This window comes from Acomys minous, assembly GCF_964271855.1.
Source record: "Acomys minous genome assembly, chromosome: 10".
NCBI classification, from domain to species: Eukaryota; Metazoa; Chordata; class Mammalia; order Rodentia; family Muridae; genus Acomys; species Acomys minous.
The window spans coordinates 63,004,923-63,018,429 of record NC_140491.1 but is presented as its reverse complement, the minus strand read 5'-3'; the positions used below and the strand labels follow the sequence as shown (position 1 = coordinate 63,018,429).

At 57.4% G+C, this 13,507-nt stretch overlaps 1 protein-coding gene across 9 annotated transcripts in view; it reads left to right on the top strand.

The window, feature by feature from the left end:
• KCNT1 (potassium sodium-activated channel subfamily T member 1) overlaps positions 1-13,507 on the top strand; it is a 64,437-nt gene that overhangs the window by 47,266 nt on the left and 3,664 nt on the right. For 7 of the 9 annotated variants that reach the window (XM_084800121.1, XM_084800120.1, XM_084800118.1 and 4 more), the window contains 13 exons: positions 533-767; positions 2,250-2,355; positions 2,994-3,166; positions 3,764-3,835; positions 3,994-4,128; positions 4,339-4,450; positions 6,981-7,082; positions 7,365-7,448; positions 7,569-7,694; positions 8,051-8,071; positions 8,632-8,962; positions 10,209-10,271; positions 13,386-13,473. In XM_084800121.1, coding sequence (XP_084656247.1) covers positions 533-767; positions 2,250-2,355; positions 2,994-3,166; positions 3,764-3,835; positions 3,994-4,128; positions 4,339-4,450; positions 6,981-7,082; positions 7,365-7,448; positions 7,569-7,694; positions 8,051-8,071; positions 8,632-8,962; positions 10,209-10,271; positions 13,386-13,473 — 1,648 coding nt within the window. The remainder of the gene's footprint in view (positions 1-532; positions 768-2,249; positions 2,356-2,993; positions 3,167-3,763; positions 3,836-3,993; positions 4,129-4,338; positions 4,451-6,980; positions 7,083-7,364; positions 7,449-7,568; positions 7,695-8,050; positions 8,072-8,631; positions 8,963-10,208; positions 10,272-13,385; positions 13,474-13,507) is intronic. The other 2 variants (XM_084800122.1, XM_084800124.1) reach the window with 2 other exon arrangements.

The following is a 13,507-nucleotide window of genomic DNA, read 5'->3' as shown; positions in this document are numbered from 1 at the left end:
GCCACTCCTGCCGCAGCAGCTTACCCGGCTGGTCAGGCCTGAGGAAGAGCTTGGGGTTGGGGTTGCTGCTGCCCAGGCCAACCTCTATGCATCACCTAATATTTGCTGACCCCCATGCCTTCTAGGGAGACAGTGACTCCACCCACCCCTCAGTTCTGGCCCACAGAGGCTACGAGCTGCATCCTTGAGCCAACCACCAACCCAAACCTAGTAGCCCTGGACTGAAGTGGGAGCATCAGAGACCGGCAGGAGCAAAATGGTCTCGCTGCTCCTGTCCGGCCACACTCCCTAGCCCTGTCCTTAAAGCAGATCAACCAGTTTCCCATGAACCCCAAGGGCTCCTACCCTCAGGAAGTCAGCATCAGTCACAGCAACCAGTATGGATGGGGGTCCGTGGGGTGTGTTCAGCATTACCACCCCTGTTGTGTGTGAGATGTTCCTTGTCCTGAAGAGGAAACAGGCTCAGGGACATGGCACACAACTGGGCGTGGGGTGGGAAGGGCCGCTGGTCAGGTTCAACCCCTCTGTCCAGGGACAGTGGCCATGGACCTGCAGAACACAGATTGCCGGCCCTCCCAGGGTGGTGGCGGTGGGGGCAGCGGCAAGCTGACTCTGCCCACGGAGAATGGCTCCGGCAGCCGGCGCCCCAGCATTGCACCTGTTCTGGAGCTGGCTGACAGCTCAGCCCTGTTGCCCTGCGACCTACTGAGCGACCAGTCAGAAGATGAGGTGACGCCCTCAGACGACGAGGGGCTCTCTGTGGTTGAGTGAGTGCTGAGTGGAGCTCAGCTTTCCGTGGGAGGGGCAGGCCCCCCACCCAGTGCTGGGTGGCAATCTCTACTGAGTGAGGTCCTAGCACACAGGGAGTCAGAGCAGTGGTCCTCTACCTCACCCCAAGCCTAATCCTGGGACGCACTCGAGAGCATTCTGACCAGTGTGCTAGGCTGCACTCAGGGTCATGTGGCTCACAGACCTCACATAAGCAGGGTGGGTGGCAGCAACCCTGTACCTGCTGGGCCACTGAGCTGTCTGCCCCCAGTTACTGCACCAGTTGGCGTAGAGCCAGGCAGTGACCCGCACACATTCCTGAGCTCACCTCCCCGCTGGTCAGCTCCTCTGGGCACTGTGGGCGTGACCTACCTCACTTCAGGTGGGTGTTCTTGGGGGCAGGGTCTGTACAGGTCACCAGCAGGTGATTTGGTAAGACCTTGTCCAGAACCAGCCTACCCAAAGTAGCCATCCTGGCTGGGGGGTCCGAGGCCAAATCTTCCCGTTTGAGACCAAGAGGGACCTTAGTCCTCAACAGTTTAGCTACCTTGACTTCCATCAGGAGCATCCTCCTGTTGGAGCCGCTTTAAGGGTCATTGGTGGGTCTCCCAGACCCTGCAAGCAGAAAGTACATGGGTTCCTTAAGGCGTGTGGAAACAGAGCTAAAGGGTTGTGGCTGGTGCTTGGGGTTGAAGCATGGCGTGGTGTGTATTGGGCACTGGAGGCTGGGGAGGAGGGAAGGCAGCCCTCTGAGAGGCTAGTCTGGCCCACTGGAAGCTCTTATCATCTGGGGTACCATGGGCATCACTCAGGGGATTGGTGATTACAGTCCTGGTGTTCTCCTTGGCTTCCAGGTTCCAGAAAGAGTGGAGGGAGGGTGGGAGGGCAGGAGGGAGGGAGGGAAAGGGAACATGAATATATAGGTACATGTGTGGAGGTGGGTTGTTATTGCTTGTGTATGCACGTGTTTGTGTACATGTACATGTGTGCAAATGTGTGTGTGTGCAGGCGTGCATGCATGCACATAGCTGTTCCTGTGTTTTCTTCCACGTGTATGTGTGTAAATGTCTGCACTGAGTATACTGTGTGTGGAATTTTTCTCCAGTGAGAAAAGGCTACCTTCCTGCCCCCCCCCCCCCCGAGTATCTGAGGGCTGACTGTTGGAGGAGACTCTCCCAGCCCTGCTTGGGTCCCATAGAGGGGAGCAGTAATAAGTAGCCCCTCTGAACACCACCTGAGCCACTGTAGGGCTTTGGTGAGGGCCAATCAGGCCTGTCCCAGCCCTAGCCTGGGAAGCAGGGACCTCAGGTCCCTGAGGTCATGTGGCTGTCCCAGGCAGAGGTAGCATTTAGGAATTGGAAGACAGTAAACCATCTGTGCTAGTACCGGGTGACTCTGTGAATACCCCAGGTAAAGGGCAGCTTTAAAGGAGCCAGGCCACCGTGCCAAGGTGGCATGCTGTGGTCCCTGTCTCCTCCCAGGTACGTGAAGGGCTACCCCCCCAATTCACCCTACATTGGCAGCTCCCCAACCTTATGCCACCTCCTGCCTGTGAAAGCCCCGTTCTGCTGCCTGCGGCTGGACAAGGTAAGGCTGAGCCTCCACAGCCGCCCCTGGACCCTGCTGTGGCATTGTGTTTTGGTCGTGCTACAGAACAGTGCAGGAGGAGACCCTTCCCTGCCTGACTCCACCTGTAAGGTCAGGACCATCGTGTCCCTCGCCCTCAAACACCTGTTTCCAGACTGTGAGGACTATCTCCTTATATCGCCCCATTGCCAGAGTCAGGCAGAGCCAAGGTCTGCTCTTAGGTGACAACCAAGGCTCCAAAGGTCTTTGTCATTGTTTAAGGCAGTGCATGCCTGTCATTCCCCACTTCTGCCTTCTTTGAGACCCCTTCTTGGCCTTTGAAGAACTTGGACTTGTGGTATGATGGGATAACACACACACACACACACACACACACACACACACACACACACACACACACACACCCCTGCGCACACATGATTGACCTTCTGTATTTCTGTAGCTAAGGGCCCCATTGGCTGGCCTCCACCAAGTTTTGTGGGGGCGCTGACTTTAGTGGCTGCCGCAGGTTGTGTCCTGGTGGCCGGTGGCCCCATGGCTCCCATGTGCCACGTGTTGCACGGCCCTGTTGTTGTTGGCCCACCAGCTTCTCCCAACAGCCAGGGTGGTGCCCAGCCTGGGTTCCCCCACATCCCCAGGGCTGCAAGCACAACAGCTATGAGGACGCCAAAGCCTATGGGTTTAAGAACAAGCTGATTATCGTGTCTGCTGAGACGGCGGGCAACGGGCTCTACAACTTCATCGTGCCTCTGCGCGCCTACTACCGGTCCCGCCGGGAGCTCAATCCCATCGTGCTTCTGCTTGACAACAAGTAAGGCAGTGTCAGTCCTCGTGATGCGTGTGTGTGTGTGTGTCTGTGTGTGTACCTGCGTGCATGTGTATGCACCCATGTGTCGTGTGTGTTTGTGTGTGTATCTGTGTGATGCGTGTGTGTCTGTGCATGTGCGCGCATGCATGTGTGTGGGTGCGTGCCTGTGTGTGCATGCATGTGTATGCACCCATGCGTGCATGCACGCGCATACGTTTGTGTGTTTGTGTGTGTGCGCGTGCGTGCATGAGAGAGGGGGTGCTGGTAGGTCCCCTGCTGTCTTCTGTGCTCATGCCTCCCTTGTCTGGGTGGCCTTAGCAGCTCCTTCCTCTAGTTTCCTATAACTTCTTTACCTCATGTCACCATAACTGAGAGTCCCAGGTGGCAGGACCACTGGGATTCCCCAAACCACAGCGCCTTTCAGTCCAAGGACTCCAGAAGCCTGGCAGCCAGAGCCCAAGGTCTGTTCTTGGCTGCATAACCTCAGCACAGACCCTTTGGCCTTAGACCCCTCTCAGTCCCATGATTTGAGGGCCCCAACAGTATGGGGAGAACAAACCACAGAGTTGGTGGCACCTCCAGGCCCTACTGTTCCCACAGGCCTGACCACCACTTCCTGGAGGCCATCTGCTGTTTCCCCATGGTCTACTACATGGAGGGCTCCGTGGACAAGTAAGATGAGAACAGCTGTGGCCAGGGGGGCCTGCTGTCCCTCTGCCATTCTCCCCTGGGCTCCTCAAATGAGTAGTCCGCCCCAAGCTAGGGAGAAGGGGGCGTTGAGAGGGGACTGGGGGTGATGCTGTGGCCATTTTCCTCCTTGCCCTGAGCAGCCTCGACAGCCTGCTGCAGTGTGGCATCATCTATGCTGACAATCTGGTGGTGGTAGACAAGGAGAGCACCATGAGCGCCGAAGAGGACTACATGGCAGACGCCAAGACCATAGTCAACGTGCAGACCATGTTCCGGTGAGTACCCGACCCATGGGAGCGGCCTCATGTGAGGTCTCCGCAGAAATGGATACAGAGCCACCATGAGAGCCCCAAGCACAGGACCCACCGGAGTCCACAGCCCTGACGCCACAGCTGTGACCATGGGACCCATCAGTGTCCACAGACCTCACCCCAGGACCCTCAGCCCCGAGTGGAGGGCGACTCTCCCAATTGTCCCTCCCCCAGGCTTTTCCCCAGTCTCAGCATCACCACGGAGCTCACACACCCTTCCAACATGCGGTTCATGCAGTTCCGTGCCAAGGACAGCTACTCTCTGGCTCTTTCTAAACTGGAAAAGGTAAGTAGGCTCTTCTTGGCGGGGCCATCCTTCCCCCCAAGAAGCCTAAAGAAAGCAGGAGAAAGGGGAGGGAGCAGGGCGGGGTGGGGTGGAGGTGGGGGACGGGCTTCCATCGGGTAGGAGCCAAGGAGACAGGCTCTCCCCGTGGGGCTACTTCCCTAAGCATGTGCAGGTCAATAGTAAAAACCTCTGCGATCAGCTGGGAACTGTTAACAGTTCCCTACAGCCCACCTAGTACCAGACGTTGGACTTCCATGGGAGGTGTATCTGCTGGGCCAGATGTGGAACTTAGGCACACAAGGGCTTAGTAAGGTATTAGGGATGCGCCAAGGACCCAGGCACTGGGGGAAGGGCAGTGGAGGCCAGGTGTGGATGAGGAAGTCATGGCTGCCAATGCTTGCTGTTCTGTGTGAGTCCCAAGTTCAGCCTGGGCCAGCGAGCTTGTGGAGAGCTGCCAGAGACCAGCATGGCTGACTGAAGAAAGCCCAGGAGTTGTCTGGGCCAAGCCTGACTCCCAGACATGAGGCCGAACAGACAGCCAAGCTCTGGGGTCTCTTACTGCACCTGAGCACAGCTGTGATCTGAAGGCAGCTAACAAAAGAAGTGGCCCAGGGGATCCTGGGATCTGGCGGAGCCAGAGAAACATGCGGGAGCCAGGTGGGCAGGGCCTCAGATGACAGCTTGGCTCCTGCTGCCCAGCCTGCCGCCATCTCTGGAGTGTGCCCAAACAGCCAAAGGTGCTAGGATCATGTGAGTGGACACTCAGACCACTGCCCCAGGGTCCTCACCGTGTGACCAAGTGCAAACCAGGCTGGTGTCACGGCATGGGGTCATAGCGGAGCTTGTGTCCCTACGCACAGTCACACCTGGGGCCAACCCTGGGAATGGATGAGGGCAACATAAACAGCCAGTAACTGCTCACACAAGCAGCCCCTCTAAGGCAGATGTCAGGACGCCATGGTGTGTGAGTCCACGGATGGTGAGAGGCTGGGATCCACACTGGACAATGTCCTGGGCCATGGGCACACGAGATAAGGAAGGAGAAGATGAGGCACACTACAGGTGCCATGGCTCCCTGGCTACGGTAGAATCCACAGTCACGCCCACTCCTGCTAAGGCCTGTGTGTCGCTGAGGGCCAAGCTTTGTAGGGCGGCCCATCTCAAAGAACACCGTGCGCTCTTTGGCTGAGATAGAGGGGAGCTACTGAAGAGACTAACTGAAGAGACGAATGTTCAAAGCCCTTAGGGCCCATGGGTGCTGTTTGTAGCAAACAGTGAAACCCTCAGTTACCACAGCAGTTCACCCTCACAAGGCGCCCGCCATAGTCGGAAGACAGTGACCACGACTGCAGAATCACCCCGTGGCACAGCCACGTCTCGTAGCTCAGACACACTTGGCTCTTCACGGGCCAGAGAAGCCCACGCACCCTAGCCCCACTGTTTCAGTCACTGACCCAGCGCTTCTCGAGACACTTGTCCTCTTCTGCTTCGGGAGTGCACGGAAGGACGAAAGGAAAGGCACGTCTGCCTGCCACGTTCCCTTCTGTCACCGGGGAGGCCAGCTGTAATGCTGCTATCCCAGTCTCTAGGGTAGTCTGCATTTCCTTGAAGCAAGTTTCTTAATGCTGTGTGAAGTGTCGTCAGATGCCAGGCGCAGGGACTTGGCAGATGGGACCACGGTAAGGAGCTTGAGGTGGGAAGTGGTCCTCCATGCCCATGCTGGTCCCACATAATCAAAAGGGGACATGACAGCCGGGACGTCAGAGGCAGGAAGTGGCCCCCTTGCTGGCTTTGAAGATGAAGGAAGCGGCCACAGGCGGAGGACTCTGGGCATCTTTGAGCTGACAAGGTGGGGAAAGGTCCTGCAGAGGCTCCAAAGGGCAGGAGGCCCACCTGGCCCTGACTCCAGCCCCTGGAAGCCCCCGTTAAACTTCCGCATTCAGAGCCTTGAAATGAAGTTCTGAGCTACTAACCCTGTGGCAATGTGTCCCCCCCCCCAAAACCCATACTGTGGGTCATCAGGTCCAGTGCCTGGAACCTTGTGGACACTGAAGAGGGCAGTGAACAGCAAGACGCACAGCATGCCCCCTCCTGCTGACATGCGCAGTGCCCCTGACATCACAAAACGTCACTCACGGTCAAATTATTAAGGTTACTGAGACTTATGCTAGGGGTGTGGCTCAGTGTGTGGGAGGCCCTGAGTTCCAAATACAGGATGTATCTTGCAGGTCCTGGGTCCCACTCTTTTCTCAGAGGCAGTGTCTTGTGGGGGGATACAGCTGGATATGCAAATCTGCTGTCCGGAAGTCTATTGGTGTATGCACAGATGCATACCCATGTACACATATGCACAGACTACACATGGGCACATGCTCATACACCACACATGCATACAAAATGCATACATGCACATACCACACATACATGTACACACATGCATACATATACCACACATACACACATCCCATGTACACATCTTTCCTTTGGGGACCACAGTCCTGTGTGCCATCAGAGGACCCCTTCCTTGCAGCAAGAACGAGAGAATGGCTCCAACCTGGCCTTCATGTTCCGCCTGCCATTTGCTGCTGGCCGCGTGTTTAGCATCAGCATGTTGGACACGCTGCTCTACCAGGTCAGCTGGGATGTGGAGGGAGGCGGGCCAGCGCCCACAGTCACCCTCCCGCTGATAGCTGGCTGGTCACACTGCTCTCAACAGGCCATCCCGAGGTCCTCCCTGAGATTTGTGCCTGCTGGTACAGCAGGTCTCCCCACCCTCAGGGATACCCTGGTACAACTCTGGGGGTTTTGGGGGCGCTGGTCCTTTTTGGACCTCATGTGCTGGGATGGCAGGCAGGTGGCTTCTGAGTGTGCTGAGGCTGGAACATCTGCCTCATGTGGCCCTGCCGCCCCACAGTCCTTCGTGAAGGACTACATGATCACCATCACCAGGCTGCTGTTGGGCCTCGACACCACACCAGGCTCCGGCTACCTCTGTGCCGTAAGTGCAGGCCGGGCATGCGGGGCCACGGGGCCTGGCACCCTTCATGGGTCACTGCAGTTCTGGGGCTCTGGGTACTGCTGGAGTCCCTTTTGGCTCAGGGCTTCCCGCTCACTGCAGATGAAGGTGACCGAGGACGACCTGTGGATCCGTACTTACGGCCGCCTCTTTCAGAAACTCTGCTCGTCCAGTGCTGAGATCCCTATTGGCATCTACAGGACCGAGTGCCACGTCTTCTCCTCTGAGGTGCGTGCCCGTTGCTGTGTGGTTTACATTCTTGCAGCCCAGGTCTGCGGAGCTGTGTGGGGCTGACGAATGCCAGGGGCTCCTTCCAGGCAGGTTCAAGTGGCTAAAACATGGCTCCAGTAAGGGCAGCTGCTACTCTGGGGAGAGTGGTGACCTTGGGGGGGGCACCCCAGAGCTCCAGGGGACTGGGTGGGGTATTGAGGGAGGTCTGGGTCCAGCTACTCCACCTGTGGGCAGCATGCTCTCCCCCGCCCCGCCCCTGCATGGTCTGTATGGGCTTTGAGAGGCTGAGGTGCCCTGGGGTGGGGGGGCCAACACATCCACGGGTCCCACACAGCCCTTGGTTTCCTTTCCAGCCACATGACCTTGGAGTCCAGGTGAGCACCCCCAGACCCCATGTGGAGTTTCTGCTTCACCTTGGGAAGCCGGCAGGAAATGAAAATGTGTTGGCCATTGGGCAGCTCAAGGTGGGGGCGGGGGGCTTTCAGCAGTCAACCATCATCCTATAAGGTGGGGAAACTAAGGCAGGGGGAATCACCTATAGGCTCACCCACACCATGTGCACCACCCCTCTCCCAAGCCCAGCTCCGTGTACTATCAGCAGGTCACACGGTAGCCCCCAGAGTGGCAGGCACCTCTATGGTCTGGCCGCATCCTCATTATTCCTCCTGTGGGGTCCTCACATTGTCTCCACCTCACGCGCCCACTTAGTCACGCACAGCCTACCACGCCCCCTCTCTGTTTGCACTGACTCCCACCCAAGGGTGTGTTTGACAGGGACTCTGCCGCACCTGCATATGAGGAAGAGGTATGGACAGGGGGCCCACACGTGGGGTCTCACAGTTATGGCCTGGAGAAGGCTGGGCTTCACACTGTGGCCCCAGATCCTCGCACCTCAAGCCGCAGGGCACCCCAGCCATACTCCTGCCTGTCCCAGTCCCAGATCTCAGTGCACATGGAGGACTGCGAGGACACCCGGGATGCCAAGGGGCCCTGGGGCACACGGGCTGCATCTGGCAGTGGCAGCACCCATGGCCGCCACGGGAGCGGTGCCGACCCCGCGGAGCACCCACTGCTGCGCCGTAAGAGCCTGCAGTGGGCCCGCAAGCTGAGTCGCAAGAGCAGCAAGCAGGCAGGGAAGGCACCTGCGGCCACGGAGTGGATCACCCAGCAGCGGCTCAGCCTGTACCGGCGCTCAGAGCGCCAGGAGCTCTCGGAGCTGGTCAAGAACCGGATGAAGCACCTGGGGCTGCCCACCACTGGCTATGGTAAGGGCAGGCCACAAGGCAGGGCAGCTAGCGGACGGGCACCTCACATCTGCCTGACCCCCTACAGCAGGGGTGGCTCCAGTTCACAATGGCCGTCTGGGCCTGCTCAGGAGGAGTCTGCACCCCACTAGTATGGAGAAAGTTCAGAGTGACCCACCAATGAGTTCTCCCCAGCTGCTCTGGAGAAAGTAGAGTGGAGAGCCAAGCCAGCTCCCCAAAAGCTCACGACCTCAGTAGTGATCTGAGTCCACTTTTCCTATTTCATGAGAGACACAAAAAGCACGGAGTTGGCAGGACCACAGCCCATCCCTGCCCTGCTGGGGTAGGGTGAGGCGCAGCCATCACGGACAAGAATGGCCTACACACTTCTCTATCCTGAGGCAGGCATCACATCTATGTTGTTTCAGAGTCGGCCCTAGGGCAACATCCGTGTGAACAGATTATTGTAACCCCTTTCTCTCTACCATTTTTTGGGGGGAACATCTGTGTAACTTTGATCAGGCCTTCCTCTAGAGGTGTTACCTCCTCTAATGAGGTCAAAGGGGCCCAAGACCTCTATTCTGGCCCGTGCCTCTCCTCCAACATCTCGGTGCCAGCCATCGCCAAGGCCCACCCTGCACTCTGATGTCATTCATCATCCTGGAGATTCCTCCAAGTAGAAGGAGCTGCCCGTGGGGGGCTGGGGCTGGGGCGTGGGCCGGCAGCTCACATTGGGCATTCTGGACATATTTACAAGGCAGTGCTAGACTTCACTAAGGGGGGAGTGTCCGGGGCCGGCTGAGAGTAGGGTGTTGAGGATATCGTAACCACCTAGAGCCTTTCCCAGCACGGGCACGCAGTGTGCAGAGTGTCCCTACAATCCCTAGATTGAGCAGCCCCCTGGGTAGCCTGCTGGTCCAGGGAACTAACCACCAAGGCTAAGGGGATTCCAGCATTCACCCAGCAGATGCCAAGTCCAGCCCACGTGACCACACTCAGAAGTGTCACCTGCCCTGTGTACCCCTTAGCCTCTGCAAACCCCGCTACCTGCCGGAGCCTGGCAGATAAGGGCTAGATTCCCTTTGGCAATTGACTTGCTTCTGAGGTGACTAGCGCTGGCCACCACTATCCCAGCGTGGACGGTGTCTGCGTGCAGCTGGCCGCTGCTCTGCGCCCATTCTGCTGTGCCAGGGTGCCCACCCCGCCACTGCTTGCTGACCTGTCTCTCTCTCTGTTTCTGTCTGTGCCTCTCCTATGTGTTCCATAGAGGACGTAGCAAATTTAACAGCCAGTGATGTGATGAATCGGGTAAACCTGGGATATTTGCAAGGTAATTCTGCTCCAGTGGCTGCCAGCCACCACACGGGATGTGCCAACCCTTTGCCACCTTGGCTGGGCCAGGCAGTGACCAGGAGAGATGAGAGGGCTTTGCGTGTCCATAGTGGGTTGGTTCTCAGACCTTCCTCTTTGGTTTGTTTTAACTGGGAGCCATGGGAGACCAGATGATGGTGCCTACCCTGGCCTCAGGTCTTAGCTCAAAATACTTCACCCACTTCTGTTGTTAGGATATGCTGTGCCATCCAGCTTTGCCCCGACGTGGCAGTGGGCCATCCCAGCAACAGATGGCCCCTCTGGTTAGTGCCATGAGATGCCCAGAGTCCCTGTGTGGCTTAGTGGGCCTCCTGCCAGGGGGGAGGATGGAAGTTAGGGTTGGCATTCTGTGCCAAGGCATCAGCGGGCTTGGATTTCTCAAGCCAGGTGTACTTGGGGCTGCAAGAAAAGGCTCTTTCTGTTTGGTGTACTCACTTCTCATCTGGGTGCTTAGTGCTATGAGCACCTCCTCTGAGGCGCTGTCCCACACCGAGGCCTGTCAGCACCCAGAGCAGAGCCTAAGGCAGTGCCTTCAGTGCCTCCCCTCCACACACGTTCTCCAGGAGCGTTAGGGGTATCTGGGCCCAAGTAGCTATCAGTTTAGCTGGGTCCTTATTTGCAAGGATGGCTTTGGCAGCCACAGAAGCAAAGTGTTGGCATCTCCTGGGCTTGTGGTTTTCCTCATCCTGCCCCGCCTCCCGTACGAGCATTCATGGAAGCTGGACCCTTCGCCAGGCTCTTGGGGGTTCTGATCTGCTAGTGACTTCCATGAACCAAGCATATCCTGCACCTAGCCACATCTGCTTCCTGTGTGGCTTCTAGGCAAAGCAGGCAGGCGAGGGCTTGGGCAGCTCCTGCAGGGTCACAAGATGCTCTTTGGTGTTCACCTGTGTGCTCGCTGGGGGAAACTGTGCTGGAACTTGGCAACAGGGACTCACAGTAGCCTACATGCAGCATGGAGTGATGATGTCAGGATGCCAGGCCAGAAAGCGTTCAACACCCAGGGTGGGGTTGTGCTCAGGTGCTCGGTGTGCACAGGAGAAGGAGCACAGCTCCTGAAGTTACTCTGGTTCTGAAATGAGCAAGCTGAGGCTCAGGTTGGGAAAATGGTAGATGCCCAGGCTTGGGTCCAGGGGGAGCTCGGCTAGGGGAGATGAGGGAAGACAGGGCCATGGTAGAGACCTGACCTGCTGGGAGTTTCCATTCTAGAAGTGTATTCTAGCCAGGCCTTGCTCCTGCCCCTAGCCCTGCCCCTGCAGTCCATCTTTACCAAACTCAGGCATGCTGAGGCTACCTCAGGCCAGACAGACTGACCACAGCCCCACCTCGGCACTGCAGCTGGGATCTGGCACGGCCCCTCAGCTCAGCTCTGAGCCAAGCCTAGTGCTGCCCTCCCTCCCATGGGCTTGGCTAGCCTATCCCTGGCTAGAGGTGATAGTGGCCCACGGCCCAGCCCTAAGGAGGGAGGATCCAGTAGCTTCCGGACACAGCTAGGGCTTCCGGCTGCCGCCCCCACCCCAACGGGATACCTGGTTGGTGGCCCCTGACAGACACCGATCAGTGGCTGTGGCCTGAGTGATGTGAGCCTATCAGAATACCCCTGCACTGCCCACCCTGGAACTGCATGAGGGACTTTGTCCCAGAACCACAGACCTCCCACTTGGCTCCCAGCATGAGAGCCATACACTGAAGGTTCCTGACTGTAGGATTTGGGCAGAGGGTAGCAAAAACTGATGCTTATGGGACAGACAGCCACCCATTATGGAGGGCAGGCCACCAGGCGTTCCTACCCTGCAGAAGTAGACAGAGGTGTTGGCCCCATTTGAACTACCCCAGGTACAGACAGCTTGCGGATCAGGTGCCAACTGGTCCTGAGGCCCAGCCTGTGCTCTCATTTTACAGTATTTTGTGCCATGTTCCCTCATCCTGGGCTATAGCCCTGAGGGCCGAGGCGTGCACCACCCTGGCTCAGTTGGCTCCCTGACAGTCTTCAGTTTTACAGAGGAGCCAGGCTCTTTCTTTCGGCTATGTCCAGCCTGACCAAAGGACAGGGAAAAACGGAAGGGGCCAGGCAGAGGATGTCCTGCCTAGGGTCACCTTCACTTTCTATGTCCTTTAATTCCAGAGGTTCCTTTAATTATGAAGTTGGTAAACCAAAGCCAGAGAGTTCAGGGCTACTTGCCAGCACTGTGTGGTCATGATGCCCTCAGTGAGGTAACTGGCCAGAACTGCCCACATTTCCTATGGGTCACAGCCACGGTCACCCTCTCCGGAGGGGCAGCAGCATGGCCACAAGCAGGAGGGAATGACTGTTCTCCTCTGAGTCCAAAGTACAGGGAACAGAGGTGCCCTTCCCAGTCCCCAGGGATGGTGGCACCCGCAGAGCACTTCAGGGAGGGTGATGGGAAGGCCTGTGCAGCTATGTGGGTATGTAGGTGAAGGCGTGTGTCTGTGTGTGTGTGTGTGCATGCGGATATTCTAAGTATGTGGGTGTGCCATGTGCAGGTGACCAGTAGTGCTTATGAGTGCACACAGGTATATATATATGCAGGTGCATTTATGTAGGGTTTACACAGGTGCTTGCAAATGTGGATATACGTGTGTGTGTGTGTGTGTGTGTGTGTGTGTGTGTGTGTACAGAGGTGTGTTTAAGTGTACACAGTTATATATGCAGGTGAAGGCACGCACAGTTGTGCACAAGTGTATTCAGGTGTTGTGCAGGTATGTATGCATGGAAGCATCTGTAAGGAAGCAGGCATGTGCAGGTGTGCTCGGTGCCTCTGCCCAGGCTCCTCCAGCACGCACGCACGTGCATGTGCATACGCGCACACACTGGTGAGATGCCATCTGAGGTTGGCTGTCAGCTGAGCAAGCTGCAAAGGCAAGTGGGAGCCAGTGCCCTACTGTTGCTCTGCTGAGCCCTGCTCAATGCAGGTGGGAGCCGAGGACAGGTGTCAGGGAGGACCAATCAGTGACCAAAAAAAGTGGGAGACCTAGCTCCCCTGGCTTCTCCGGCCCCTCCTGATCTGTCCCGGGGGGAGCTGTGGTGATGCTTGGGCTATGTCCTTTGCAGATGAGATGAACGATCATCATCAGAACACCCTTTCCTATGTACTCATCAATCCCCCACCAGACACGAGGCTGGAACCCAACGATATTGTGTGAGTACCGAGTACTGGTCCTCCCAGCAGCAGG